Source organism: Arvicola amphibius, chromosome 1 (genome assembly GCF_903992535.2).
Source record: "Arvicola amphibius chromosome 1, mArvAmp1.2, whole genome shotgun sequence".
NCBI classification, from domain to species: Eukaryota; Metazoa; Chordata; class Mammalia; order Rodentia; family Cricetidae; genus Arvicola; species Arvicola amphibius.
The window spans coordinates 36,865,523-36,882,471 of NC_052047.1; the positions used below are offsets into that span (position 1 = coordinate 36,865,523).

Below are 16,949 nucleotides of genomic sequence, written 5' to 3' on the forward strand. Positions count from 1 at the left end.
TGTGCTTACAGGAGCAAGGCTAAGGTATTTGTGGCTCTACTACTGTAGCAAATGTTTCTCTTTCCCTTAGAGACTATTAACTACCTATACAGATCTTAGGGAAGGGTGGGGCTTTGTGACCACTCTCCCTGAAACAGGATGGTTTGAGCTTAGTGATTCCAGACCAGCCTGTGCAACACAGACCATCTCCAGGGTTAAAGAGGGAGAATCTCACACAGTGAGTCACACCTCTGAACCCAGCACTCAGGATGCCGAGGCACGGCTGCAGGGAGTTTGAGGCTAACTTGGCATAAACAGTGAATTTCAGACCAGCCTGAGCCAGAGTGAAATCCTGTCTCATAGGAAAAAAAAAAAAGCAAAACCAAGCCAGGTATGCAGTGTACACTTTTAATCCCATCACTCAGGAGGCAAAGAGAAGTGAGGATCTATGAGTTCAAGACCTGGTCCTAAAAATTTCAGTCAGCCAGGGCTATATAGTGAGACCATATCTCTAGAAAACAAACACAAACGATTCAATCAAATTTGTCAGAGGCTGGCAAGATGGTTTAGCAGGTGAATGGCTGGCTATTGGTGCCAAGCCTGACCATATGATAGAGAGAACTGCCTCCTCCTCCTCCTCCTCCTCCTCCTCCTCCTCCTCCTCCTCATCCTTCTTCTTCTTCTTCTTCTTCTTCTTCTTCTTCTTCTTCTTCTTCTTCTTCTTCTTCTTCTTCTTTCTTCTTCTTCTTCTTCTTCTTCTTCTTCTTCTTCTTCTTCCTCTTCCTCCTCCTCCTCCTCCCTCTTCTTCCTTTTCTTCCTCCTTCTCCTCCTCCTTCTTCCTCTTCTTCCTTTTCTTCTTCCTCCTCCTCTTCCTCCTCCTCCTTCCTTTTTCCTTTGAGACAGCATTTCTCTGTGTAATAGCCCTAGCTGTCCTGGAACTAGTTCTTGTAGACCAGGCTGGCCTCCAATTTACAGAGATCTGCCTGCCTCTGCCTCCTGAGTGCTGGGATTAAAGGTGTGTGCCACCACTGCCCGGCAGAGAACTGACTTCTATCCCCTAACCTCCATACGATTGACTGTTGTGATGTTCTCAAATCTACTCCACAAATAAGTGTGTTGAAAATATATGTAAAAAGACTCAAAAAACCCCCCCAAAACATCAGGTAGGTGTCCTGCAGTATGCATGTTATTCTAGAAGTTGGGAGGCTGATCTGGGCTATATAAATGAGACAATGTCTCAAAAACAGCAGCAGCAAAACAATAAACAGTTTTCAGTGGGAGGTTGCTTCTCTTTGCTCTTTTAGAAAGGATCTCCTTGGAACTCACGTTCCACATGCCTTGGGCCCTAGAAGTTAGTGTAACAGGATTGCCCCATTCTGTGCCAAAAGACAGACATTCTAAAGAGTATCACAATTTGTTTCAGTTACATTACAAATCCCAGAGTTTACTATCTTCTGAGTGCTTACAAAACTAAACAATAGTAGGAGGTTTGTTTAAAAGTGGCCCCTTAGGGTCTCCCTGCCTCATGTGTTACTAGCTGTCTAGAAGTCTTGAGCTCAAGAAATAGCTGCAACCAGAGGCTAGTTCAAAGGTGGGTATTTTAAAGAACATCAAATAAATTCAGCCACTGCCCAGCTTATTATCATTATAGGACCCAGGCATGACAAGCTCAAGAGAGTCCCGAGTCTTAGTAGTTTATTCTGAGGCAATACCTGGTTCCAGGAAAGACCATAAACTGAGACTACCCCGGCACCACGCAGGAACAGACCATCCAAAGGAAATTCCTAATGTTCCAACGTTGTAGATAGGATCACCTGTCAGCACACACCCATCGCTTTTCACCAGGACAAATGTCAGTCAACCTGGGGTCCTTAGAAATCCCTCACCCCCACCTTTGCTACTATAAAAACCCAACACTAACTGAGCTCGGGGCTCTCCGATTACTCCAATACGTTGAACACACGGAGAGTTCGAGTTTGCAAACTTGTTAAGAATAAAGGCTCTTTGCTTTTACATTAAGGACTCGTTCTCTTGGTTGGTTTTAGGGGGACTCCGTGATCTGCGCATCGTCACCATTATCATCATTATTTGCTTTTTGACAGGGTTTCTTTATATATGTAGCTCTGGCCATCCTGGAACTCGCTCTATAGACCAGGCTGGCCTCAAACTCAGAGCTCCACCTGCCTCTGCCTCCCTAGTGCTGGGATAAAGAGGTGCGCCACCGCCGCCTGATTTATTATTCTTAATTCGTTTCCTGCAAATTATGCATGTATTGTCCTGATTCATTCGCTTCAATATTTACCTTAAATTACTCAAGCACTGCTTTACTGAGTTTTCCTTGGCAATCGTTTCCTTTGGATGAAAGTTAAGCTTTGGTGTATTTACAAGTTTTTTTTTTTTTTTTTTTTTTTTTTTTTTTTTTTTTTTAATAAGGTTCACAAACTCACACGAGTCACCCAGATACTGGTAAATCTGTTAAGACCCCACTCCCAGCTCCCATTTTTTCTGGGTTTTCACTGTCAGAAACTCCGATCCGTGTTTTTAGCCTGTACCCTGAATGACTGAGAGGCCAGAAGCCCAAGAACCATAGCTTGAGAGCGTCCCGTTGCCAACTTTCGATACTGCAGCTTTGAAAAAAATCTTGTGAGGCATCTAAGGTCGTAGGGAGCGACCTCGGGCGAAGACACAAGAATGAGCAAGCCCACGTTGTGCCCCTTCGTAAAACTTTGCCTCGGCTTCTATAGCTACGTCTGGAGGAGAAACTAGCAATTTCTGCGAGCAATTGACCATTTTTCCAGCCCGTCCGCTTCACACGTCCCCCATCAGACAAGCTTCCGAGAGCCCCGAACTCCGAGCGGGCCGCGAGCGCCCCAGGTCAGCGCCTCCCGACCTCCGCTTCCCGCCACCGGGGCTCCTCCTCCTCCGCGCGCCCGCTCGGCCGCCGGCCTCCCGGAGGCGCCCGCGCCGCCAGGTCTTGGCGCCAAACGGGTGGCGGCGCTGTCCACCCCGGCGCGCGGCCGCGTCGGGCCCGAGGGAGGCGGGGGTTCGGCCGGCGGAAGAAGGGGCGGGAGCGAGGCGCGCGTTGCTCTCGCGTGCTCTCGCGCCGCTCGCGTGACGGGCCCTGGGTGTGCGCGAGGCTCCCGCTCCGCGGGGCAAGGGCAGCCGGGAGCGCGCCGCGGCGAGAGGGGCGGCGGGTGCGGGTGGGCGCGAGGTGCGGGCGAGCGAGCGAGCGGGCCGGCGGGCGGGCGAGCGCGGGGGACGCGCGGGCGTGCACCCGCGCGCGGGCTCTCGGTGGAGTCGCGGCCGAGGCTGCGCTTCCTCAGCCCGACGGAGAGCGGCAGTGTCGCCCCGGCCGGCGCACGCTCGGCCCGCGTCTCCCCCCGCGGCGGCTGCTCCTCGGCACCGCCAGCCCCAGCGCCGCTCCGGGGCGGGCGGGCGGCGGCGGCGGGACCCGCGGAGCCGCTTTGTGTGCAGGCCGACAAGGGGCGGCGGCGGCGGCGGCGGTGGCACAACCACCTGACAGAGGCCTGGCGCTCGCTGCACCGTCCGCCCGCATGAGGAGGAGGTAAAGCGGCGGCCGGGCTCGCGCCCTCGGCGGCGGCGGCGAGGGAGGGACGGAAGGGGGAGACCGCAGGGGAGGGCGCGCGCCGAGGCCCGGCGGGGTCGTCCGGAGCGGCTACTCGGGCCTCGGCGGTGCCGGGTGGCGCCGGGCGGCCGAGGGGCGGGAGACGCCGCCGGGCTCGGTTGCTGAAGTTACGGAACAAAATGTGAAGTGCGGAGCCGCGTCCTCCGCTTCCTGGCGCGGGGCTCGGGCCGGGGGCGGCTGGCGGGGGTGGCGGGCTCGCTGGGGAGGGGCGGCTGCGAGGCGGGGACGCCGGGGGCCCGGGGCTCGGCGCGGCCAGGGCGTTCTGCTCCCGGGCGCCGGCGTCGCGCGTGGGTCCTCTTGGGGACCTAGTTTTGCGGCCTAAGCTGAACCCTCTAGGCCTCGCGTCTCCTTTCCCGGAGGGGACCGGCCAGACGGGGTCCCGGCCGCTTCTCCTGAGCCGAGTTGGGGTCTTTGGGTCCTCGCTGGTCCCTCGAGACCACCAAACTTCCGACCTAGGTGCCCGGGGGTGCATTTCATTGTGAAAGGAGGGCTAGGAAACTCCGGGCGCTGTTGGGTACCTCCCGCGGCCGCGGCAGCCGGGAGCCCGGTGGCTCCGGGGCTGGAGCGGGTGGGGGCGGCGGACGCCTAGCGGGATCCGAGTCCCAGAGGTGGAGCGAGTGGCGGGGGGGTTCCCCGGTCTCGGAGAAAGAAAGGGCTCTTCCCAGATTAGAGATTTTTGAAATGAAAAAGAGGTTACAAAGTCGCCCCTTTCCCGCTGAACTTTGGTTTTCTGACCGATAGAGGCCGGTAGAGGACTGTGAGAGAAAAGTTATCCCCCAGGATGGACTTCACGCAGCCGAAGCCTGCCGCTGCCCTCTGTGGCGTCGTGAGTGCGGACGGAAAGATCGCTTACCCCCCTGGAGTAAAGGAAATCACCGACAAGATCACCACAGACGAAATGATCAAACGGCTGAAGGTAAGCTTCTGGGTCGATGATCTGCGCTCCGGTTGGCTTGGTGACTCGTGGTTCCACTGGACTATGCGGCGTGGCCTTTGGAGTTTTGAAATACGAAGTTTTTAAAGATAGCTTATCGTCTTCTCTCTTAAAAGTATTCCAACTTGGATAGGTTCTGAAAGGACCTAAGTATGCGACATTTAAAAGGAGTGTGATTGTTCACTATTCCTGTTTATTAAGCATAAAAACTCAGATTTGGTTGCATCTCATCTCTCTGTGATCCCTTTCATTTACTGAATATTGTGGCCTGTATCCTTAAGTGTAGGCAGTGATTTGCCCCGGAAAGTTCCTTTTGGGTTTTTCTGTAGCCTTGACTGTCCTGAAATTTACTATGTAGACCAGGCTGTTCTTACATGGTCCTCCTGCCTCTGTTTCCCGAGTGCTGGTATTAAAAGCTGGTATTAAAAGCGGTCACTACTGCTCGCTGAAAGTTACTGTTTTTATCAACTCCAAATAAGCTGATGTGAGCACAGACAACTTTTTTTTTTTAAACCTTATGTGTATTGGCGTTTTGCCTGCATACATGTCTGTGTGAGGGTGTTGGATCCCTGGAGCTGGAGAGTTACAAGCAGTTGTGAGCTGCTGTGTGGGTGCTGGGAATTGAACCCAGGTCCCCTGGAAAAGCAGCCAGTACTCTTAACCACTGAGCCATCATCATCATCCATATATCAATACCCCCTATCCCATTTTCACACAATTTTCGAATAGCTCGAAGCTTAACTATGTATACAGTGTGGCTAAATTTGAACTTAAAGTAAAATGATTTAAGTACTCACGCCCAGGAAATTTGAGGACTGTATTATCGCTGTTTCTGTGAGGGTTATCTTCCTTGGTGTAAATGTGATAATACTTAACGTCAGTGTTATATGCTTCAATTTTGCATTGGTCGGTGTTGGGCTTTCTTTTCTGTGGACATAGATTGTGGATGGAGCCTTACCAAATGAGGGCAGTTTTTGTTAGTGAATCAGTTTCAGGTAGTGATTGTCACTCTGGGGCAACTTACATTCACCAGGGAATATTGTAGGCATTTTGGTTGCCATAGTTGGGGCTTGTTTGGAATAGGGAGATGGGTTCTGCTAGGAAACTAACAAGTTTAGGTGAAAGATCTTAAACTTTGTAAGTAGGGCATTGACAGTGGAAATAAAGAATGGGTCAGATGAGCTGTTTGAGAGAGGATCTCGTGTAGCCCTGCTGGTCTTGAATTTACCACTTTCCTGCCTCCACTTTCCAAATGCTAGAATTACCACATCCTGTTAAAACAGTGATTCTCAAATGAGGGGTTGAGACCCCTTTGGGAGTCGAACCACCCTTTCACACGTTGTATATCAGATATTTACATTTACCAGTAGCAAATTTCAGTTATGAAGTAGCAACAAAAATATTTTTGTGGCTGGTGTCACTACAACATGAGGAACTGTATTAAAGGCTCTCAGCATTACAAAGGTTGAGAACCGTTGTACTAAGATGCTTCGAAGTTAAGTCAGACATGGTGGAAGGCCCGGCAAGAAACATGGTTGACAACTTTTCTGCCTTGTGCAACTTTATTTTATGTGCATTGGTGTTTTGCCTGCATTTCTGTCTGTGTGAGGGTTTCGGGTCTCCTGGAACTGAAGTTACAGACAGTTTTGAGCTGCTGTGTGGGTGCTGGGAATTGAACTGGGGTTCTCTGGAAGAGCAGCCATGCTCTTGATCGCTGAGACATCTGTCTAGCCCATTTGTGCAACTTTATACAATGTATTTTTAGGGCCTGATCTTAGAATTGAGTATAATGTCTAGTAAGTTTTGTGTATTTAAAATATTACTGTGGTTTCGTTTCCATTTGTTGCCATTTTGAAAGAATCAGTTTCTTTAATTAAAACAGGTCTTTTCTGTTTTCTTTCCATTCCCTTTACTGGGGTGGGGAGGATGCACATGTAGGCAGTGCATATTAAACCCAGGCCCTGCTCTACCTACCACCCCAGCCTAAGGCAGGTAAATCTTTTTTTGTTTTGTTTTGTTTTGGCCTAAAACTTGCTATGTAAATGAGGCTGATCTTAAATTTCCCTCAGTTCTCTCCATTCTTTCTGCCTTTCAAGTGTCACTGTGCTCAACTAAAATTTTTATGTGAGAATGCCTAGCCTATATGTCTGTGTTTGTGTGTGTGTGTGTGTACTTGTGTGTTTGTGTGTAGGTACATAGGCACTTTTGTGTAAGTTTGTGGAGGCCTCTGGACAGTCTTGGGTATTATTACCTTCTGTCCTCTGGCCTTTGAGAGAACACCTGTGAAGTCCACCTCCTTTGAGACAAAGTTTCTGATTGTCCTGGAGTTCACCAATTAAGTTAGACTGGCTATCCAGTGAGCTGGAGAATCCTCCTGCTGAGACTACAATTGTTGTGTCCACATGGAGCTTTTTATGCTGTCCTGGGGATTGGAGCTCAAACTCAGATCCTTATACTTGGAAGGAAAGCACTGGTCACTTAGTTTCTCCTTAGCTCCCCAAAGTGAATCTTGGTACTTGTACTGAGTGTTTGTTAATGCTTCATAAGATTATATTGGATATTTCGAGTAAGACTGAATGACTAAGAAAAATAAAACTGTTCAGTAAAATTAGAATTATACCTGTATGTGTGTGTTTTGTCCTTTTGTATTTTATTCCCTATCCCAGTTTGTTTGTTTTTTAGTGTTTTTGAGACAGGGTCTCTCTATTTGTCCCTGGCTGTCACAGAACTCATTATGTAGACCAGGGTGGCTTCCTCTGCCAGGGGTGCTGGGGTTAAAGATGTGTTCCAATAAGATCAGCGACTCAACACAGGTTTTTGACCAGTTTTGAGACAGGCTTTTTTTTGTTTGTTTCTTTGTTTGTTTTTTTGTTTTTTTTGGTTTTTTTGTTTTTTGTTTTTTGGTTTTTTTTTTTGTTTTGTTTTTTGTTTTTTTTTTTGTTTTGTTTTTTGTTTTTTGATACAGGGTTTCTCTGTGTAAAAGCCCTGGCTGACCTAGAACTCACTTTGTAGACCGGGCTGGCCTCAAACTCAGAAATCCACTTGCCTCTGCCTCCCAAGTGCTGGAATTAAAGATATGTGCTATTACTGCTTGGCTTGAGACAGTGTCTTACTGTTTAGCTCAGGCTAATCTTAGATTCAGAGCTAATCCTAGATTCACAGATCCTTCTTTGGCCTCCTGATATGAGTGTGCTGGGATAACAGATATGTGCCACCAAACCTAGCAATCATCTAGCTTTGATTAAGTGTTTAAATTAAGAATATTGAAAAATGCCCCCTTATATCCCGGCAATTCGGGAGGCAGAAGCAGGTAGATCTCTGAAGTTGAGGACAGCCTGCTCTACAGAGTGAGTTCCAGGACAGCAAGGACTACACAGAGAAACCTAGTCTCCAAAAAACAAAACAAAAATTGAAATAGCGAGGCATGGTCATGTTCACATTTAATCCCAACACTCAAGGAGAGCACATAAATCTCTGTCATTTCCAGGCCAGCCTGGTCTACATAGAGAATTCTAGGCCAGCTAGGAGTACACACTGACACCCTGTCTCCAAAAAATAAATAAAATTAGATAAAAGAATATTAAAAGTTGAATTCTTAGGGGTAAACAGTCTTTTTTTCTTAAATAAGAAAATTTGGGTCCAACTTGGATTCTGTATTGTGGAAGGAGAAGGGATTCCCACAAGTCCTTAGACCTTCACATGCAAGCCATGCATATTCTCTCTTTCCCGCCCTCTTTCTTTCTCTCATACATACACAGTAAAGTACAATGAAAAATTTAAAAACGGGAACTTATGATATACTTTTCCATTTAAATAAAGATAGATAAATATTAGAAGCACTCTTGACTGCAAAAGGTCAAGGACAACACTGGGTTAGCTATTCATTTATTATGAATTTTTTTGTAAGTTAAAGTTGATACACATTTTTATAAATTTTACTTTCTTTTTGGTTTTTTGAGACAGGGTTTCTCTGTAGCCCTGGCTGTCCTGGAGCTAGCTTTTGTAGACCAGCTGGCCTCGATTTCACAGAGATCTGCCTGCCTCTGTCTCCCAGTTGCTGGGAATTGAAGATGTGCATCAGTTTTTGTTGTTGTTGTTGCTGTTTAATAAAGACAAAATCACATAGCCCAGGAGACCAGGCTGGCCTTGAATTTAAGATCCTCCTAACTCCATATCTGAAATGCTATGAATACAGGTATATGCCACCACACCTGAGGATTGAGTCTAGTGCTTCATGCATGCTAAACTGACACCCTACCAACTGACCCATATCCTTAGCCTCTCTTTTTTCCCCCTTCATATTGTTTATTCTTGAGAGATCTCTTCATGCCCAGACTACTCCCAGAATTCTGATCTTATATCCTAGGGGTCACAAAAATGTATCACTATATGAACTTGGCTCCATACTTTAAGAAAAAAATTGTGTTTCTGTATATAGGTCTACTGTGCCTTGGTGTGCATGAGGGAGTCAGAGAACAACTGAAAGTAGTTCTCTTTTTTTACCCCTTGGGTCCCAGGGATTGAACTCAGATTGTTTGGCTTGGTTGCATCTTATTGCTAAGCACTTTTATTTATTACTGGCTCCATAATTTTACAGTTAGAAGGATCCTAAAAAATTCTGGAACCCACTCTTAGCAGATGACAAAAGTTATGTCTGTTGTATCTAAATGACTCAGTAGCTGGTTAGTGGCATTGGCATTGTATTTGTTTTGGTTCTGATGTAACTTGCATCTAAATCGTCTTTAGTAGATATGGCTAAAGACTTGTGATGTTTTAAAAAGTGTCGGGACCAGCCTCAAACAAAAATACCTCTTGCCAGGGTAGAGGCGTGGGTATTTAGAAAATATTAGTAAAGAATATGAAGACGTGAAAGAAATTAATAGAGTGAAGAAACATAGTACCGGGAGGAGTTCCAGTGAGTGCTTAAAATTAAATATTTCAATTTAAATGTCCACAGCACATGTGTGGAGAGGTAGGACAATTTTGTATAGTTGCTTCTCTCTGTCCACTTTTATGTGTTCCAGGGATCAAACTTAGGTTGTCAAATTTGGCAATTGCCTTTGCTCTCTGAGCCATCTCCCCAGCCCAAGAGTTGTGACTGAGAGTGGAAGAGGGTGGGTTTGCTTTGACTTATCTGATCCCTAGCTTGCTGGTTAGCTGAGGATGACCTTGAGCTTCTCATTCTGCTTCTACCTTCCCAGGGATTCTAAAGCAGGCACACCTCTTTGGTAGGTTTCTTCAGTCTACTCAGGGCATCCTCAGGTTTGCATGGTAAAATATATATATATATATTGAGACATGGTCTTTCTACATAGTCCTGGCTGCTCTGAAGTGCTGGAATTGAAATTGTGCACCAGAATGCCTGGGCATAGTAAAATTTCAATTTCTGTTTTTCAGGAACTACTCTATTGTGTTAGGTTTCATTACACTTGGTTTCCTTTTGTTCCCCTTGAATATACTAGGTTCATTTCTGCTTTAATAGATTGTTCACATTGTATAGTCCAGAACATCTTTTGTTATAGCTCTCAGTTTTTACTAAGGGAAGTGTCTTGTGTCTTAGATTTCTTATTGGGTTGTTTTGCTTTTTGTTTTTCCCTGCTTTTTCCAGTTACTGTTTGTCTGTGTAACATCTCTAGCTATCCTGGAACTAGTTCTGTAGACCAGGCTGGCCTCGAACTCAGAGATCTGCCTGCTTCTGCCTCCTGGGTGTTGAGACTACAGGCATGTGCCAACTCCTTCAGGTCATATACTTGAAGTTTTATTAGTTCTGGACATTTGTTTCTTTGATTTGTCTTCTGCCCAAGCTTTATGAATACAGACACTAGATCACATTTGTTCACTTATTGATTCTCGTAGCATATTCTTCCATCTTAATACCTGGTCCATATACATAGTAAATATTTGTTAAATGATTAAGTACTTTTATGTAGGGATTTTAATCCCTTCTGCTCTTAATTTAAAGGCGTGTGCCACCACCACCCGGCTTAATTTAAATTTTTAAGAAAATTGTATGCTTGTGCTCACTTGCAAATTTCAGAGACTATTGGGAGTCAGTTATTCCCTTTCACCTTGTTGCAGCAAGGTCTCTTTCTGCCATCTTGAGTACTCTGAAGTAGCTGTCTAGCAAGTTTTAAACAATTTTCCTGCCTTCCATTTTATAGTAAGAGTACTAGAAATATGTTGTTTTGGGGGAAAATTAAGATGTTAAAAGTTCACTTTCCCCCTCTACCTTAATCTAATATAGGATTATAAATATTTATAATTTCTTTTAATTTTGGTCATTTCTCCATATCCTCGTTTGATTCTGGCCTTTTATTCTTTCATATTTATTTTAAATCTTTTTTTCCATGTGCTGGGGTTTGAACTCAGGGAGTTGCTCATGCTTGGCCAGTATTCATTACTGCTTCCTGAGCTACAGCCTCCACCCTGATGTAATCTTTTTTATTTTTAGATATATTTATTTTATGTGTATGAGTATTTTGCTTGCATGTATGTCTTTGTACCATGTGTGTGCTTTGCGGCCTCTTGGTCAAAAGAGGGCATTGTATTCCCTAGAATTGGAGTTACAGATGGTTGTGGATTGCCATGTTGGTGTTGAGACTGAACACCAGTCCTCTGGAAGAGAAGCAAGTCCAGCCCAGCATAACCTTTTTAATGCATTCATCTAGTATGTCTTAAGGTTCTCTTACTATTCTGATTCTATTATATTATGGCAAGTATACTATTTAGGGAGAGTTGAATAGAATAGTCTTTTTACATTATATTGGGAAACATGTCACTCGTCCTTCTAGGTATGCTATTTAATATTTGGTCTTTTGGGTTTTTTGTTTTTTATTTTTTGTTTGGCTTTTTGAGACAGGGTTTCTCTGTGTAGCTTTGGAGTCTGTCCTGGAACTCGCTCTATAGACCAGGATAACCCAGGCTGGCTTCAGACTCACAGAGATCTGCTTGCGTCTGCCTCCTGAGTGCTGGTTTTAAAGGTGTGCGCCACCACTGCCTGGTGTGAAGCAAATTTCTTTTCCTTTGCAATTAGTAAGTAATGCTTTAGAAAATAACTTATTAGACTACCTTGTTTTCTAACTGTTTTATTTGCTTTTCTATTGCTGTGTTAAATGACTGACCCAAAGCAACTTAGGGGAGGAAGGTATTTATTTTGGTTAGAGGTTACAGTTCATCTAGGGAAGCCAAGGAAGTAACTGAAGTAGAGACCAAAGAGGAGTTCTGCTTACTGAGTTGCTCTCTATGGCTTGCTCAGCTCTCATATATAACCCAGGACTACCCATCCAGGAATGACACTGCCCACAGTAGACTGGGCCCTTCTAAATCAGTCATTAACCAAGAAAATACCTTCAGTGAGGCAGAGATAGGCAAATTTCTGAGTTCATGGCCAGCCCTGTCTGCATTCCAGGCCAGCCAGAACTACACACTAAGACCCTGTCTCACAAAAAGCAAAAGCAAAGAAAAGAAAATGCCCCACAGACATGCCTACAGGCTAATCTGATGGAGGCTCTGTTTGTGTCAAGTTGTCAAAAGCTATCACAATTAGCCATGTTTAGAAACAAATGTCACACTGTTTTTTGAGTTGAGGTTCAGGCAGACCAAATTTAGCTCTGGTATCCTTTTTAATATTAGTGTCTTTTTCTTTTTGAGATAGTGTCTTACTGTGTAGACTAGACTGGCATGGAACTTGTATTAATTCTCCTGCCTCTGAGATTTCTTGAATCACTTTGTCCAGCTAAAGAATCTCCCCTTGCCAAACTGAGAATTAAATCAAGGCAAGAGTTCCACTACTACTGAGCTGCATTTCTCAGCTCACGCTCCCTATTGTCTTTTTGCATTCTCTTACCTCCCTTTGACTAGGCACAAGTCTGTATTGGTCACAGCTCCTTCAGGAGAATGAAGTGAGACTACCAGGTGGCACTGATGTAGTCCAACTATGCTTTATGAGCTGATGTAGGTAGTGGAAATGGTTGAAGGTCTTATCGTACAAGCCCACTATGCTTCCTAGCATATAATACCTCCAGCAGGATGATCTTGTCCCAAAGGTAGGTCTTCACCATCTTTGGCTTCTCTGTGGGTTGTACCTCCTTGGCCTTGTTCAAGCTACTGAATACAGTGAGTGTAGCATCCACTGCAGGCTTTGGTTCAGGGGTCACTTCTGGCAGGTGCTGTACAATTGCATCAATCACTCACAGGCTATGTCCAGCAGCTGGTTCAGGTCCATGTCATAGTAGGTGAAATTGAAGAAGCTCTACTTCTGCTCCATTTCCAACATCCTGCCAGGTGCTCAGAAAATAACGCATCACCTACACCTGTGCGATTGTCTTTTCAGAAGTGACCCTTTCACTTCTTGTCTAAGGTGTTATTTATCGTGTGCTTTCTGGCCCAGATTTGGGAAGCTCTTTTATTCCGGTGGCCCTAACATTTCCAGTTTTAGTAGAAAGTGGCATTAATAAATCAAAATCTAGGGTTTATATTTGCCTATAGGATATAATCCTTTAAGTTCTCGGTATACAGAGCTAGGAAATAAACTTACGTTTATTTAATCAGTAAGTCAAATGCCTATTTGGATACCCCCAGTTGAAACTCATCACATAATTCTTCCTAGGCTTTCCTCCTTTTCATATTTAGATTTATTCTTTTTATAAAGTAGGCCTGGTTTCTATAACATTGACAAATTTTCATACTATCCTACTGTAAGCACAAAAGTAAATTCACATTTTTTTTTATCAGTATCATAAGGTTTCTTTCTTTGATTAAAAGTTGAAGTGCTAGGGATTGTGCCCAGGATCTCAGGCTCATTCTATGACTCAGATACCTCCTGCCTACAAGATTTCCTTGCAGTTCATTTTGCTTTATTATTACTGTGTATGTGCATGGGCACACAAGTGCTATGGCATGTGTCAGAAGCTTTTCAGTTTCAGGAGGTCCCATTTATTGTTTCTCTCAGTGTCTGTGCTGCTGGGGTTCTATTTAGGAAGTGGTCTCCTGTGCCAATGTGTTCAAGTGTACTTCCCACTTTCTCTTCTAGAAGAGAAGGTTCAGTGTGGCTGGCTTTATGTTGAGGTCTTTGATCCATTTGGACTTGAGTTTTGTGTGTGGTGATAGATATGGGTCTATTTTCATTTTTCTACATGTTCGATACCCAGTTATGCCAGTACTACTTGTTAAATATGCTTTCTTTTTTCCATTTGATATTTTTTTGCTTCTTTATCAAAGATCAGGTGTTCGAAGATGTGTGTATTGATATTGGGGTCTTCTGTTCGGGTCCATTGGTTCTTCTGTCTGTTCTTATGCCAGTACCAGGCTGTTTTCATTATTGTAGCTCTGTAGTAGAGTTTGACATATTCCTATTTTGCCTTATTTAATTTTTCTTGGCCTCATTTATGTTTACTTCTTTAAAATAACTTTTTAGATTATTTAGTGTTTGGGGGTATGTGTGTACATATGTGTGGAGGTCAGAAGACATCTTATGGGAGTTTCTTCTTTTTTAATACTGTGTTGGTTCTAGAGATTGAACTCAGGCAAAGGAATTTAACCACAGATACAACTTGCACTACATTTTATTTGATTTTTAAATTTAATGATTGGAGACAGTCTGATTATGCAGCCTTAGACTAGTCACGAGCTTTCTTATGTTTCTGCTTCAATACTAGGATTACAGTTAAAACCTTTCATGCCCACCTTCCTGTCTTTCTATTTACATTTTTAAATTTTGAGACAGAATCATGCTGCTGAGGCTGGCCTCCAACTAACTATTCTAGGATGAACCTGAACTGCTGCTCTGATCCTCCTGTCTCCACCTTCTAAGTGCTAGAATCACAGGCATTACTGCTGCTGTTCACACTTTTGTGTATATGTTTGCATCGACTATTTTTTGTTTTTATCTGCTTAACACAGATTAGAGTTGTCTGGAAAGGGGACCTAACTGTGGAAAATGCATTCGTCAGATTGCCAGTGGGCAAGTCTGTATTTTCTTGATGATTGATGTGAGAGGGCCCAGCCTGCTAGGGGTGATTTTTACCTCTGGACAGGTAGTCCTGGTTAGTATAAGAAAGCAGGTTGAGCAAGCCAGTAGGCTCCTTTGTGATATCTGCTTCAGTTTCTGCCTCCAGGCTCCCACCTTGTTCTTGCCCTGACTTTCCTTGATGATAGACTGTAAACTCTAAGATGAAATAAACCTTTTTATCCCCAAGATGCTTTTAGTCATGGCATTTACCATAGCCATAGAAACCTGTGGCTGTGAGTGTTGTATGGTGGTATTTGTATACCTGAGTTTCTGTATCTGTGTACTTGTATGTGTGTGTACCTGTATGTCCATATATGTATATCTGCATATGGAGGCCAGGAGTCAGTTACTGTTGGGTGTCTTCCTCTATCACCCTTTCTTCCCTCCCTCCCTCCCTCCCTCCCTCCCTCCCTCCCTCCCTCCCTCCCTCCCCCTTTCTCTGCCTTTGTCCCTTTTCCTCCCTCTCTCTTTTTCTCCTTTCCTTTGAGACATAATTTTTTTCACTGAATATGGAGATCACCAAATAGCAAGATTGTCTGGTTAGTGACACCCTTCCAGTTCTCAGTCTTCCAATCTCTGCTGTTATAGGTGTAGACTGCCATGCCAGCTTCAGTTTGTGTGTGTGTGTGTGTGTGTGTGTGTGTGTGTGTGTATTTTGAGCATATGCACATATATGTGAGTGCCCATAGAGGCTAAAAGAGAAATTTGGATTCTCTGGAGCTGGAGTTATAGGTTGTTAGGAGTTGCCTGATAAGGGTACTGGTAACCAAACTTTTATCCTGGAAGAACAGCAAGTGCTCTTCTGAGTTATCTCTCAGTTGTTTCTGTCTGGAACTCAGTCTGTAGATCAGCCTGACCTCGAACTCAGATCCACCTGTCTTTGCCTCCCAAGTGCTGGGATTAAAGGCATGTGAGGCATGTACCACCACCTCCTACTGTCTCCACTTTATTTCTTAACATACTAAAACCTGAACACTCTATACTTACCTATTGTTTATATTATTTTTGACTCTAAGTGGGGTTTATTACCCAGTTCTAAAAATTACATTTATTTATTGTACTTGTGTATGAGTGCACACAGCCATGGTGCACATGTGTAAGTCAGAGGACAATTTGAAGGAGTCAGTTATCTATTTTTACCTAATATGAGTCCAGGAATTGTACTCACATGGTTGGTCATGATAGCAAGTACCTTTACCTACAACTGAATCATTTTTCCAGCCCTAAATTGGCCTTGTAATACTTTGTAGGTTTAGCTTATGTGGCCAAAGTGAGCATTTAAGTTCCAATTTAAAATTTTTATTTATGTGCATGAATGGTTAGCTTGAACATAAATATGTGTACCATATGTTTGCCTGGTACCTACAGAAGCTAGAGTGTGGAACTGGAGTTACTGATGGTTTGAGTGATCTTATGGGTTCTGGAAACCAAACCGAGGTCGGGAAGTGTTTGTAACTGATGAGACACCTCTCTAACCCCTGTCCCAAAGGATTTTAAATACTCATGATGAACAGCATGCTGTAAAGTAGATTGGTTGCTAAGTTTTTAAGTTCTTAAATGGCACCTGGTATTGTGTGCAGGTGTGTCATTGATCGTCCATGAAGCACACATGAGTGCATGAGCCTTCATATGTGTACAGGTGCCTTCAGAGGCCAGAAGTGTTGGATCCCCCTGGAGCTGGAGCTACATTTTTTCATTTTTGAAGACTCAGAAGTCCAACTGGGATTGCATCTACTACACAAATAATAATAATTGGGTTGGAGAGATAGCTCAGTGGTTAAGAGCACTGGCTGCTCTTCCAGAGGTCCTGAGTTCAATTCCCAGCAACCACATGGTGGCTCACAGCCATCTATGAGATCTGATTGATGTAGGTGTGTCTTCTATCTATCTGATGATTTCATTGGATAATTAATAAAGAAACTGCCTGGCCCATCTGATAGACCGGCCCTTAGGTGGGTGGAGTAGACAGAACAGGAAGAAGGAAGTGAGGTAGATGGCTCAGTCAGATTCCACGCCTCTCTTAAGTTAGGCAGACCGCTGTGCCTCTCCTCAGAGAGAAGCCAGACGCAATGAAGCTCCAGCCCAAGATGGACATCTTTCCAGGTCTTGTCCCTCACCCCGCCCCCCCCCCCGCACTTTTTTTTTTTTTTTTTTTTTTTTTTTTTTTTTTTTTTTTTTTTTTTTTTTTTTAGCAGTAGACCCTGGAACTTGCTGCCTCTTACTCTGAGATCATTGCTTCTGCATCTTGAGTGCTGGGATGAAAAGCACACACCACCACACCTTGGGCATCACATAAGAGCTTTTTCCTCCCTCCCCCCCTCCCTCCCTCCCCCCTTCTTCTTATTTCTTTAATGTAAATAGGAGTTTTGTCTGCATGCATG

The 16,949-nt window shown here is 44.5% G+C and overlaps 1 protein-coding gene across 1 annotated transcript in view; it reads left to right on the forward strand.

The window, feature by feature from the left end:
* Positions 1-3,354: 3,354 nt before the first annotated feature.
* Positions 3,355-16,949, forward strand: part of Pds5a (PDS5 cohesin associated factor A) — a 99,642-nt gene continuing 86,047 nt past the window's right edge. The window contains exons 1-2 of the mRNA XM_038327396.2: positions 3,355-3,544; positions 4,367-4,541. Coding sequence (XP_038183324.1) covers positions 4,407-4,541 — 135 coding nt within the window. The 5' untranslated portion in view covers positions 3,355-3,544; positions 4,367-4,406. The remainder of the gene's footprint in view (positions 3,545-4,366; positions 4,542-16,949) is intronic.